The sequence below is a fragment of the Lepus europaeus genome, chromosome 18 (genome assembly GCF_033115175.1).
Source record: "Lepus europaeus isolate LE1 chromosome 18, mLepTim1.pri, whole genome shotgun sequence".
Taxonomy (NCBI): Eukaryota; Metazoa; Chordata; class Mammalia; order Lagomorpha; family Leporidae; genus Lepus; species Lepus europaeus.
Window position 1 is genome coordinate 34,047,517 of NC_084844.1, and position 14,128 is coordinate 34,061,644.

Genomic DNA, 14,128 nt, shown 5'->3' on the forward strand with positions numbered 1-14,128 from the left:
CTTTCAAATAAAATAAATCTTTAAAAAAAAAAAAAGAATTCTTGATCATCATGAGAAGCACAAAGAACCAGTTTGACAGATATGCACACAGCAGCCCAGGAAGTGAGAAGCAGTCTCATTTGTACAGAAAATTCAAGTATAACCATCAGTCTCATCCTGAGCCCTGGAAATAAAAAGGTAATCAATGTGTACAATGCACACAATTTGGGGAATGAGAAGTGAGGGTAGGAAAAAAGAGTGTCTATCTCATTCTCACTTAGATGAAAGATGACAAGCTCCCATAGTTAAACATAGGAATCTCTTCCAGGTCTTTTTAGACAGCAAAATGCATAGGTCATGACAGTTTAATAGATGTTTTTCTAGCCTGATTAACTATTGGAGTATAATTTGTAGGTTTCTGATTGACTTGTTAATGAATAATATATATTACAGATCTCTATTGGACTAAGTTGCTTAAGTTAGGAAAGCATCTGATTTTTCTCTAGTGGCTAGTACAATGCTTAGCAAATATGATACAGAAAACTCAATACTTAAAATTGGCCTTCTTCAATAAAGCTATTTAAATACATTCTAGGGCCGGCGCCGTGGCTCAACAGGCTAATCCTCAGCCTTGCGGCGCCGGCACACCGGGTTCTAGTCCCGGTTGGGGCGCCGGATTCTATCCCGGTTGCCCCTCTTCCAGTCCAGCTCTCTGCTATGGCCTGGGAGTGCAGTGGAGGATGGCCCAAGTGCTTGGGCCCTGCACCCGCATGGGAGACCAGAAGCGCCTGGCTCCTGGCTTCGGATCAGCGAGATGCGCCGGCCGCAGCGGCCATTGGAGGGTGAACCAACGGCAAAAAGGAAGACCTTTCTGTCTCTCTCTCTCACTATCCACTCTGCCTGTCAAAAAATAAATAAATAAATAAATAAATAAATACATCTTAAAAAAAGAAAGAAGACACTACATGGGGCTGGTGCTGTGGCGTAGCAGGTAAAGCCGCCACCTGAAGTGCTGGCATCCCATGCGGGCACCGGTTTGAGTCCTGGTTGCTCCACTTCCAATCCAGCTCTCTGCTGTGACCTGGGAAAGCAGTGGAAGATGGCCCAAGTGCTTGGGCCCCTGCAGCCATGTGGGAGACCTGAAAGAAGCTCCTAGCTTCAGATCAGCGCAACTCCAGTCGCTGAGGCCAGTTTGGGAGTGAACTAGCGGATGGAAGACCTCTCTCTCTCTCTCTCTCTCTCTCTCCCTGCCTCTCTTCTCTGTGTAATTCTGACTTTCAAATAAATAAATAAATCTTTAAAAAAAAAAAAAAAATGAGAGAGAGGGCCAGCGCCGCAGCTCACTAGGCTAATCCTCCGCCTGCAGCGCTGGCACCCCGGGTTCTAGTCCCGGTCGGGGCACCAGATTCTGTCCCGGTTGCCCCTCTTCCGGTCCAGCTCTCTGCTGCGGCCCGGGAGTGCAGTGGAGGATGGCCCAGGTGCTTGGGCCCTGCACCCGCATGGGAGACCAGGAGAAGCACCTGGCCACAGCGGCCAATGGAGGGTGAACCAACGGAAAAGGAAGACCTTTCTCTCTGTCTCTCTCTCTCACTATCCACTCTGCCTGTCCAAAAAAAAAAGAGAGAGAGAGAGAGAGACAAAGAGACTACAGATATCAACTGCTAAACTGCTATTCTCAATATATCATATCAAGGGTACATGCTACAAACGTGATTTATCACTCGAGATGCTAAATTCGTCACCTGGCTAGGTAATATTTGCCAGGTTTCTCTAATATAAAGTTATGTAGCAGGTGGTAGTTTAACATGCTATGCCACATCACCAGCCCCAGACCTTTTTTTTTTTTAATAGAATCATCTAGTCTAAAGTATTTTATTATGGCAAATAATAAAAATATTTTATTATAGCAAATCAACTAAGACAGAAAACTGGTACTGAGATGTGAAATTGCTATTATAACAATATCAAAAATGAAGAACTGGCTTTGGAACTGGACAGTGACCAAAGGCTGAAAGAGTTTGTAGCAGCAGGCTGCAAAGCATTGAATGCTATAAAAAGAGCATGAAGGTCAGGTCTGGCAAGGGCTCAGAAGACAAGGAGATCAGGGAAAGTCTGGAACTTCTTGGAAATAGGGCTAAGTGGTTGCAACCAAAATGCTGACAGAAATGTCCATAATGAAGGCCATGATGACAAGGTCTTAGAGTTACAGGGATGGAGTAAGATCTTTCACCCACTGATTCACTCCCCAGATGGCTGTAAAAGCCAGAACTGGGCCAGGCCAAAGCTAGGAACAACTTCTGAGTCTCCCACATGGGTGGCAGGAGCCCAAACACTTGGGCCATTTTCTGCTGCTTTTCCCAGGCCATTAGTAGGGAGCTGGACTAGAAGTGGAAAAGCCAGCATCACAGGTAGTGGCTTAACCTACTATGCCACAACGCTAGCCCCTGAGATTTTCCATTTTTTAGTTAATGTTGGAATGAATTAAGACTTTGGGGATGGAATAAATCTATCTGTAAGTAAGAAAGACACGAGTTTTGAATGTCACCAACAAAACTTATGGGAGTTGGCATTGTGGCGCAGCGGGTAAAGCCATTGCCTGCAGTGCTGGCATTCCAAATGGGTGCCGGTTTGAGTCCTGGCTGCTCCACTTCCGATCCAGTTCTGTGCTATGGCCTGGGAGAGCAGTAGAAGATGGCCCAAGTCATTAGGCCCCCATATCTTCCATGGGAGATATGGAAGAAGCTCCTGGTTTCAGATCAGCCCAGCTCCGGCAGTTGCGGCCATCTGGGAAGTGAAACAGTAAATGGAAGACCTCTCTCTAACTGCCTTTCAAATAAATAAATAAATCTTAAAAAAAAAATGATGCATAGAGAGATTAAACAACTTGCCATGTTTTCACATTCTTAGAGAGTAATTGCATCCCCAGATTTATCTAGATCTATGCAATTCTTTTTTATGTCTTGTTTGTGTATCAGGTTTGACTGTAGAATATCTGCATACAATCACTGAATTCTGTATTTATAAAGGAACTTTGGATAGCTCATTTTACAGGTGGAAAATTTCAGAAATTTAGTTATCTAGTCATGTAGCTAGTTGTTGGTACAACCAGGCTAGATCCCCAAATCATGTTCTTAGACTTTTTTTTCACATTAAGCCACAGTTCTCCTGAGAATAATTGACTTTTATATATAGTAGGTATTTCTTTTGTGTTATTGGATATGTTTAACTGCATCTGTGAATCTTGGCTTTAGCATTCAAAAGCTACCTTTGTGCTGCTTCAATCACATCCATTGTTTTAGTCTGTTATCTGTTGCTATAACTGAATACACGTACTGAATACTTCATAAGAATCAAGTTGTATTCAGCTCATGATTCTGAAGGCTGGGAAGGTGCCTGCATCTGGGAGATCCTTCTTGAAGGTGGTATAGGGTGTTAAATAGAAGAAAACATCCCAGCTCTTCTTACAAAGCCACAGTGCCATCAAATTAAGGCCCTGCCTTCATGGCATCATTTAACCTTAATTATCTCCCAAAAGTCCCACATTCAAATAACATAGATGATTTCTTAGCCTCTTATTACTTACCTTACAATAGGGTTCAATTTCAACACACATTTTTTTTAAAGGTTTATTTATTTATTTGAAGAGAATTAGAGGCTGGGTGTGTGTGTGTGTGTGTGTGTCTCTGCAGAGCACTGCAGGCATATTTGCTACGCCATAGCACCAGACCCTATACATCAGTTTCTATAGCTATAAAAAGTAGGAATTATAGGTAGGTATTAGAAACTATCTCACAGGGTAGACATTGTGTCTCAGCAAGTTAAGCTGCTACCTGTGATACCAGTATCCTATATGAGCACCAGTTCAAGTCCTGGATGTTCCACTTTCAATCCAGTTCCCTGCTAACACACTTGGGAAAGGAGTGGAGGCTCATGTATTGGGATCCCTGCCACCCACAAGGGAGCCCCATATGGAGTGCCAGCCTCCTGGCTTCAGCACCCATGCAGGCCAATGTGGCCATCTGGGGAGTGAATCAGCAGATGGAAGATCACTCTCTTTCCCCTATCCCTCTCTCTCTCTCTAACTCTGCCTTTCAAATAAATTAAACAATATTAAAAAGAAAAAAAAAAAAAAAAACCTATCTCACAGAACTTTACAAAGTACTTCAAATAGTGCCTGGTAGATTAGCACATTCTGCAACTGTCAGCTTCTATTACTTTTTTTTATTATTTTTTAAAAGATTTTACTTATTTATTTGAGAGGTAGAGTTACAGACAGTGAGAGAGGGAGAACCAGAGAGAAAGGTCTTCCTTCCACTGGTTCACTCCCCAAATGACCGCAACGGCCAGAGCTGCACCGATCCGAAGCCAGGAGCCAGGTACTTCTTCCTGGTCTCCCATGCGGGTGCAGGGGCCCAAGCACTTGGGCCATTTTCTACTGTTTTCCCAGGCCACAGCAGAGAGCTGGATTGGAAGAAGAGCTGCTGGGACTAGAACTGGTACCCATATGGGATGCTAGAGCCACAGGCAGAGGATTAACCTACTGAGTCACGGTCCCGACTCCTACTATTACTATTTTAAATATCAATAGTAATACACTTCAAATCTACAGTATAAGATATAGCACTTCAAATAGCAAGATCCATGCAGCGTAAGGGATAGCACCTACTAAAATACAATATGAGGGGGGTCCAAGTATAGGATGAGAGGATTATTTTGGGTATTGGACTCTACTTATTTGAGGAATGGGACACAAGTAGTTACCTGTCATTTTAATTTACAGTTCCAGAAGAGTACTACAACCATGTCCATGTTCAGATTCAAATAGTTTCTCATATCACTTTTGGGTAGAAAAATAATTTTTTTTAACTGGGAGCATCAATTAACATTCTATATATTCTTTTTTTTAAGTGAGCTATTGCATCAATTATCTTGTGTTGCCATCCTAAATAAACATTTTATTAACCAAAAAATATATATATATATGATATGGTCAGAGAAGACAGAATGGCTTGTAGGGCTTGGCTTCTGTACCTGGAGGTCCTGCGGCAGCTGCATCTTCCATGAGTTCTCCCTCTTCCAACTCCATGTTGTTATATTCAACATCATTTTCTCCAGACCTAAGGATATATAAAATTCATCATTCTCATAGAGTAAAATATGATGAACACTGTCACCCTCAACAAATTTTATGACAATTGTACATAATAGCTTTCTCCTGTGAAGACAGATCCATTCTCTTCCTTTCTTCCTCTTTTTTAGTTTCATTTTATTTATTTAATTTTATTTTAAAGGAAAAGAGACAGTAAAAGAAACACAGACAGAAATCTTCCATCTGGTTCACACCCTCAAATTCCTGCAAAAGCCAGAGCTGGACCAGGACAAAACCAGGAGCCCAAAACTCTATCCAGGTCTCCCAATGGGCGTCAGAGACCCAAGTAACTGAGTCATCATCTGCTGCTTCCGAGAAAGCACAACAGCAGGGAACTTGATCAGAAGCAGAACTGGGACTGGAACCAAGCACTCCAATATGGGACATGGGCAATCCAAGTGGCAACATAACTGCTCCACCACAGGCCTGCATCTCCCTGCCTTTTAAATCTGATTTATTTAATTTTATTCATTTGAAAGGCAGAGCAACAATGAGAGAGAGAGGGAGGGAGGTAGAGGGGGAAGGCTTCCATCCATTACTTCATTACCCAAATGCCTGTAATACCTAGGGCTGGACCAGACCAAAGCCAGAGGTGGGAACTACATACCCAGGTCTCCCATCTGGGTGGCATGGGACTAAATGCTTGAGCCATCATCTGCTGGCTCCCAGGGTAGGCATTAGTTGAAGCTGGATTGCAGAGACAGGATTTGAACTCAGACAGGCAGAGTGGAGAGTGAGAGAGTGAGAGAGAGAGACAGAGAAAGGTCTTCCTTTTTGCCGTTGGTTCACCCTCCAATGGCCACTGCAGCTGGCGCATCGCACTGATCCGAAGCTTGGAGCCAGGTGCTTCTCCTGGTCTCCCATGGGGTGCAGGGCCCAAGCACTTGGGCCATCCTCCACTGCCTTCCCGGGCCGTAGCAGAGAGCTGGCCTGGAAGAGGGGCAACCAGGACAGAATCCGGCGCCCCAACCGGGACTAGAACCTGGTGTGCCGGCGCCGCAAGGCGGAGGATTAGCCTGTTGAGCCATGGCGCCGGCCCAAACAAGTTTTTAAAAATACAAAGTTTTTTACATTATTTAAAATAAACATTTAATTATTAAAATAGAGAATTCAAGAACAATATTAAACAGAGATTACAGCTTTGAAGAATTATAATGATAGTAAGTACAGCTTAAACTGCTAATATGTTAATGCTAAAAACAAAAGTCCAAGTAACTATATATGACAAAATACTATTTTCCTAAAATAATATTTGAGAAAAGAGAAAGTATATCCTATTAGTTCCTCACAAAGTCCCTCAAAATCCAAAAAACACTATCACTTTATTTTAAACAACAGAGCACTATCAGGAACAACATAAATCAATGCTAGTCTGGATATTTAAAGAAATCTTAGGGCTACGGGTTGCTGTTGTGGCTGCCAACCGCAATGCTGGAAATCCATATGGCTACCGGTTCATGACCCAGCTACTCCACTTCTGATCCAGCTTGTGATCCAACTAATGGCCTGGGAAAAGAAGTAGAGGGTGGCCCAACTGTTTGGGTCCCTGTCACTCATGTGAGAGACCTGGAAGAAGCCCCTGGCTCCTAGGTTTGGTCTGGCCCAACACTGGCCATTGAGTCCATCTGGAGAATGAATCAGCAGATGGAAAATCTCTCTCCTTCTCTATAATTCTTTCAAAATAAATAAATAAATCTTTTTTGGGGAAAAAAGTAATCTTGGGGCTAGCGTTGTGGCACAGCAGGTTAAGTAGCTGTTTGCAATGCTGGCATCTCATACTAGAATGCTAGTTAGAGTCCTGGCTGCTCAACTTCTGATCAAGCTGCTTGCAATCAACTGGGAAAGTAGCTGAAGATGGCACAGGTGAGTTGGATCCTACCACCCATGTGGGAGACCAGGATGGAGTTCCTGGTTCCTGGCTTCAGTTTGGCCCAGCCCCAGCCATCACAGCCATTTAGGGAGTGAACCAGTGGATGGAAAAGCTCTCTGCCTCTCCTTCTATCACTCTGCCTTCCAAAAAAGTCAGAGTTACACAGAGAGAGAATGAGAGGCAGAGAGAAAGAGAGGTCTTCCATCCATTGGTTCACTACCCAACTGACCACAACAGCTGGAGCTGCGCTGATCCAAAGCAAGGAGCCAGGAGCTTCCTCCAGGTCTTCCCACACGGGTGCAGGGGCCCAAGGACTTGGGCCATCCTCTACTGCTTTCCCAGGCCATAGCAGAGAGCTGGATCAGAAGTGGAGCAGCCAGGTCTTGAACTGGTCTCCATATAGGATGGCAGCACTGTAGGCGGTGGCTTTACCCCACAGCACCGGCCCGAGGAGAGGATAGGAGAGGAGGGGAGGGGAAGGGAGAGGAGGGGAAGGGAGGGGAGGGGAGAGGAGGGGAGAGGAGAGGAGGGGAAGGGAGGGGAGGGGAGGGGAGAGGAGGGGAGGGAAGGAGAAGGGAGGGGAGGGGAAGGGAGGGGAGGGGAGGGGAGAAGAGAGAGAAAGAGAGAGAGAGAGAAAGAGAGAGAAAGAAAGACAGACAGACAAGACAGACCTTAAGGCTGCCAGTTAATAAAACACTCATATCCTGATACTGAAGTATCTGAGGTTCAATATCCAACACCAACTCCTGACTCCAGTTTCCTACTAATGTAGATGCTAGGAGACAACAGTGATAGCTCAAAGCAATTGGGTTCCCGTCACACATATGAGTCCAGCCCAGTCCCAGCCACTGTGAGTATCTTAAGAGTGAACCAGCAGGGCTGGCGCCGTGGCTCACTAGGCTAATTCTCTGCCTGCGGCGCCGGCACCCCGGGGTTCTAGTTCCGGTTTGGGCACCAGATTCTGTCCCGGTTGCCCCTCTTCCAGTCCAGCTCTCTGCTACGGCCCGGGAAGGCAGTGGAGGATGGCCCAAGTGCTTGGGCCCTGCACCCCATGGGAGACCAGGAGAAGCACCTGGCTCCTGGCTTCGGATCAGCATGGTGCGTCAGCCGCAGCGGCCATTGGTGGGGGGGGTGTGAACCAATGGCAAAGGAAGACCTTTCTCTCTGTCTCTCTCTCTCACTGTCTGACTCTGCCTGTCAAAAAAAAAAAAAAGAGTGAACCAGCAGATGAGAGCTCACTCACTCTATTCATCTGTGTGTGTGTGTGTGTGTGTAATAGCTTTTTAAATTAAATCTCAGGTACGGTGAGAAGGAGGGGAAAAGGAAATATTATTATATTCTTAGACTTGTATATACAAACCATATTGAATCTGTTAAAAACTAATTAAAATAAAACATAATTAAATCTCAAGATCAGTTCCCTCTTTGATACTATTAGGAGTTCAGCAGACCTGCTCTCAGTAAACATAGTAATATATATATATATATATATATATATATAAGATTCACCTATTTGAAAGTCAGAAATGGAGAGAGGGAGAGAGGGAGAGAGGGGGAGAGGGGGAGAGAGGGGGAGGGGGGAGAGGGGGAGAGAGAGGGAGAGGGGGAGAGAGAGTGAAATTGTCCATTTACTGGTTCACTTCCCAAATGGCCTGGCCTAGCCATAGCAGAAGTCAGGAGCTTCATCTGGGTCTCCCACATGGGTGCAGGAACCCAAGCACTTGGGCCATCTTCTATGGCTTTCCCAGGCACATCAGCAGGGAGCTTGATCAGAAGTAGAGCATCTGGGACTCAAACTGGTACCCATACAGGATGCCAACACTGTAAAAGGCAGCTTAATTTACTGCACCACAGCACCAGCCTCAAAAATTATTTTTAAAACAACCACATAAAAATCCTGGATGTCTGGATTTGTGTCCTGGCTTCACTTCCAATTCTAGGTTCTTGCTTACATGCACTCTGGGAAACACCAGAGTGCTCAAGTACTTGGGTTCCTACTACTCATATGGGAGATTCAGACTGAGTTCCAAGCTCCCAGCTTCAGCCTGGCCCAGCCCCAGCTTTTCATGTGCATTTGTAAAGTGAACCAGCATATGGACTGGTAAAAAGAAAGAGACTGAGCTTTTTTCATTCTGCTACTTGTTGCTGATGCTAAGGTCCATGTATGAATGGCTAAGAAATGGAGTGGGAGTTCCTTTGTCAGCCTAGATCTCAATGTGGAAGAGAGGTTCTGCTTTGGTTCAACATGCTGAAAATACCAAGGTCCAGATACCCCTTGCCCTAGCTTATCTATAAGATGGAGGTCCCAGGGGCTCGCACTATAGCACAGAGGGATACGCTGCTGCCTGTGATGCCAGCATCCCATATTAGAGCGATGTTTCGAGTCTGGTTTGTTCCACTTCCAAATCAGCTTCCTGCTCATGCACCTGGGTAGGCAGAGGATGGTGGTCCAACAGCTTGGAATTCTGTCACCCACAGGATGGAGTTCTAGGCTCCTGGCTTCAGCCTAGATTGGTCCTAGCTGTTGGAGCCACTTGGGAAGTAAACTAGAAGATGGAAGATCTTTCTCTCTGCTTCCCCACTCCCTGTCCCTCTGTCTCAAATAAATACATCTTCTTTTTTTTAGAAGAAAGCTTTAAAAAAAAAAAAAGATTTATTCATTTGAAAGGTAGAGTTACAGAGTGGCAGAGGCAGAAAGAGAGGTCTTCCATTCGCTGCTTCACTCCCTAGATGGCTGTAACAACCAGAGCTGTGCCAAGCCAAAGCCAGGAGCTTTTCTGGGTCTTCCATTCAGGTGCACGGGCCCAACAACTTGGGCCATCTGCCATTACTTTCCCAGGACATAGTAGAGAGCTGGATTGGAAGTAGAGCAGCCAGGACTTGAACCGGTGCCTATATGGGATGCCAGTACTGCAGGCAGCAGCTTTACCCACTACACCACAGCACCAGCCCCCAAATAAATAAATAAATCTTAAGAAAAAAAAGAAGGACCGGCCCTGTGGCGTAGTAGGATAAGCATCTACCTGTGTACCAGCATCCTATATGGGTGCTGGTTCGTGTCCAGCTGCTCCTTTCCTGACCTAGCTGCTGCTTATAGCCTGGGAAAGCAGAAGATGGCCCAAGTGCTTGGGCCCCTGCCCCCACAAGGGAGACCTGGAAGAAACTCCTGGCTTTGGATGGGCTCAACTCCAGCTGTTGCAGCCATCTGGGGAATGAACCAGCAGATGGAAGACCTCTTTGTCTACCTATCTGTAACTCTACTTCTCAAGTAAATATCTTTTTTAAAAATGTAAAACCCTCTATCTCTAACTCTACCTCTCAAATATCTTCTAAAAAATTTTAAAAAAAGAAAAAAGGTACAAATCACTTTCAAGTACATAAAGTGAAAGAAAAAAAATATTAGCATTGGGAAAAACTGAGTAAAGGGTACTGGGAATTTCTGCATCCTTCACAACTGCCTATAAATCTACAATTATATAAAAGAAAGAAAAAAGTACCAAGAAGAAAATAAATGCATACAGCTCTTTCACAGGAAGAACACAGAGGGAAAAGGTGGAGGGAAAGGAGAGAGAGATCTACTTTTTATAATAACTACTATCCAAACAAATATGTCTATATTCTCAGCTACTAAAGGAAGTAATTAACCTTAATCTCTAAGACCTTACATTTATGATTCCCTAACTGCTCAAAATAGATCAAGATTAACTGTGTCACCACTTCTATGAAGTATAAAAAGTAGTTTGAATTCAGATATTGCAGATGCATGTTTATAGACAGAAAGCAAACACTTTCTATTAGAAAAAGTGTTAAAAAGTCAATCGAATGAAAGGTTGTGAAGCAAGTTTTACATAAAACCCAACTACTCTCAAAAAGAACAGTGAAATAAAGTCATAACAGTGAGAGAAATTAATTCAGATAGAACTGTATATTTAAACTTCAACAAGTTGGATTTACTTTATAGATTAGTTTCTAGAGAACCAGCACTGTGTGACGTAGCAGGTAGAGCCGCTGGCTGGAGTGCCGGCATCCCATATGTGTGCCGGTTCAAGTCCCAGCTGTTACACTTCCGATCCAGCTCTCTGCTAAAGCCTGGGAAAGCAGTGGAAGATGGCTCAAGTCCTTGGGCCCCTGTACCCATGTGGGAGACCTGGAGGAGGCTCCTGGCTCATGGCTTTGGATCGGCACAGCTCTGGCCATTGAGGCCATTTGGGGAGTGAACTGGCGGATGGAGGACCACTCTCTCTCTCTCTCTATGCCTCTCTCTCTCTCTGTGTAACTCTTTCAAGTAAATAAATAAATCTTTTTAAAAAAAAATAGTTATCTAAAAGAATAAACTGCAAATTTTTCACGTTGATTCAAATTAATCAGTTCTATTTTATGCACTGAAATCTCACTATAATAATGGCTTTTTTTTTTTTTTTTAAAGATTTACTTATTTGAAAGACAGAGTTACAGAGAGAGGTAGAAACAAAGAGAAGTCTTCCATATGCTGGTTCACTCCCCAAATGGCCACAACTGCCAGAGATAGACCAATCCAAAGCCAGGAGCTTCCTTTGGGTCTCCCACATGGTTAAAGGGGCCCAAGCACTTGGGCCATCCTCTGCTGCTTTCCCAAGCACATTAGCAGGGTGCTGGATTGAAGTGGAGCACCCAGGACTTGAAATGGCACGCAGTGGGATGCTAGCACTACAGGCCAGGGCTTTAACCACAGCACCAGCCCCAAATAATTACTTCTGATTTAGGGATTTATACATACCCAAGCTTCACATTTTAATTAGCTAACCCATTTTAGATGATTGGCTACACATGCTTAAACAAGACTATTAAACAGAAATAGTCTACTTTGATGACTGGTTTGAGACCTGGCTCAACCGTTTCCAATCCAGCTCCCTGCTAATGTGCCTGGGAAAGCAGCAGCAGATGGCCCAAGTCCTTGGGCCTCTATATAATCCATCTGGGAGACCTGGATGGCGTTCCAGACTCCTGGCTTCGGTCTGGCCCAGTCTCAGCCACTGCGGCCATTTGGGGACTCAAACAGTGGACAGAAGATCTCGATCACAATCTGTCTCTCCCTCTCTGTATAACTCTACCTTTTAAATAAATGAATAAATAACAAAAACAAAAAAAAACACAGAATTCCAGAGACCTCAAAGAAGTGGGCTAAAACTGCAGTACCTTCAGAAACAGAAATACTTTATACCCACCAGCTATAAATACTCAAGTACAATCAAGCAGAATACCATCTAGCCAATTTCAGGACTATCAGGTTTCAGGATTACCCAAAGTGATCACAAGAAATCTGCCCACAGCTAACAAAGCTCATTATCCTCCCTATTACCCTTGGTCCCCATCTTCTTTAAAAAGTTCTCCTGCTGGCCGGCGCCGCGGCTCACTAGGCTAATCCTCCGCCTTGCGGCGCCGGCACACCGGGTTTTAGTCCCAGTTGGGGCGCCGGATTCTTTCCCGGTTGCCCCTCTTCCAGGCCAGCTCTCTGCTGTGGCCAGGGAGTGCAGTGGCGGATGGCCCAAGTGCTTGGGCCCTGCACCCGCATGGGAGACCAGGATAAGCCCCTGGCTCCTGCCATTGGATCAGCGCAGTGCGCCGGCCGCAGCGCGCCAACCGCAGCGGCCATTGGAGGGTGAACCAACGGCAAAAGGAAGACCTTTCTCTCTGTCTCTCTCTCACTATCCACTCTGCCTGTCAAAAAAAAAAAAAAAAGAAAGAAAGAAAAAAAAGTTACATTGTAACTTCTGTAGTAATCCTAACAAAAGTGCATAACCTCAGTGCATAAGGAAACATTAGGCTAATACAAATTGAGGAACTTTCTACCAAATAACTACTCTGTATTTCTTAAAAGCATGTCACAAAAAACACATCAAAACAAAAGTTACCCAGATTAACACTGATCAAATTGAATTAGCAAATTCAACATGTGATAAATTCAACATGTGTTGCCCAAATAAGGACATTACTGGAAAAAACATTTACAAGTTTATAGTACTACATCAATGCTAATTTTCTGATTTTTGATAACTGTACTGTATTTATGTAAGAGACATTTTTAAGAAGACAATGAAAAGTTTGTTTATTTAACTTTGGATGTCTCAGAAAAAAAGTGATGTACAGAAGAGAAATGTAATAAAGCAAAAATATTAACATTTGCAAATAAATTTGTATGGAGAACATGGAAATTCTTAGTAATATTTTTGCAACTTTTATTAAGTATGAAATAATTGCAAAATTAAAATTTTTAAACAAGGGGGCCAGCGCTGTGGCATAGTAGGTAAAGCCACTGCCTGCTGTGCCAGCATCCCATATGTATGCCAGTTTGAGTCCTGGCTGTTCCACTTCCAATCCAGCTCCCTGCTAATGTGCCTGGGAAAACAAGGGAAGATGGCCCAAGTCTTTGGGCTGCTGCACCCACATGGAAGGCCCAGAGGAAGATCCTGGATCCTGGCTTCGGACAGGCCTAGATCCAGCTGCTGCAGTCATTTGGGGGAGTGAACCAGTGGATGGAAGATTTGTCTGTCTCTCCTCTCTTTCTGTAACTCTTGTCTTCCAAATAAATCTTTAATTTTTTAAAAAATTTATTTATTCATTTCAAAGAGTTACAAAGAGAGAGAAGGAGAGGCAGAGGGAGAGGTCTTCCATCTGCTGGTTCACTCCCCAATTGGCTGCAACGGTCAGAGCTGTGCGGATCTGAAGCCAGGAGCCAGGAGCTTCTTCTGGGTCTCCCACACAGGTGCATGGGCCCAAGGACCTGGGCCATATTTTCTACTGCTTTCCCAGACCATAGCAGAGAGCTGGATTGGAAGTGGAGCAGCCAGGACCTGAACCAGTGCTCATATGGGATGCTGGCACAGCAGGCGGCAGCTTTACCTGCCACACCACAGTGCTGGCCCCTAATTTTTTTTTTTTTTTTTTAAAGAGACAGTACAGTGGGTCAAGCCACTGCTTAGGATGCTCTTATGCCTATATCAGAGTACTGGTTCAAGACCCAGTTACTCTCTGGCTCCAAACCAGTTTGCTGCTAATGTACCTAGGAGGCAGTGGATACTGGTCAAAATAATTAACTTTTTGTCACCCATGTGTGAGACCCAGATGCAGTTCTTGGATCCTGGATTCCACCT

The 14,128-nt window shown here is 44.4% G+C and overlaps 1 protein-coding gene across 2 annotated transcripts in view; it reads right to left on the bottom strand.

Moving 5' to 3' along the window:
• The window catches only part of TRIM37 (tripartite motif containing 37), a 177,555-nt gene that overhangs the window by 80,029 nt on the left and 83,398 nt on the right, over positions 1 to 14,128 (bottom strand). For both annotated transcript variants that reach the window (XM_062216752.1, XM_062216753.1), the window contains exon 17: positions 5,011 to 5,096. In XM_062216752.1, the coding sequence (XP_062072736.1) occupies positions 5,011 to 5,096 (86 nt within the window). The remainder of the gene's footprint in view (positions 1 to 5,010; positions 5,097 to 14,128) is intronic.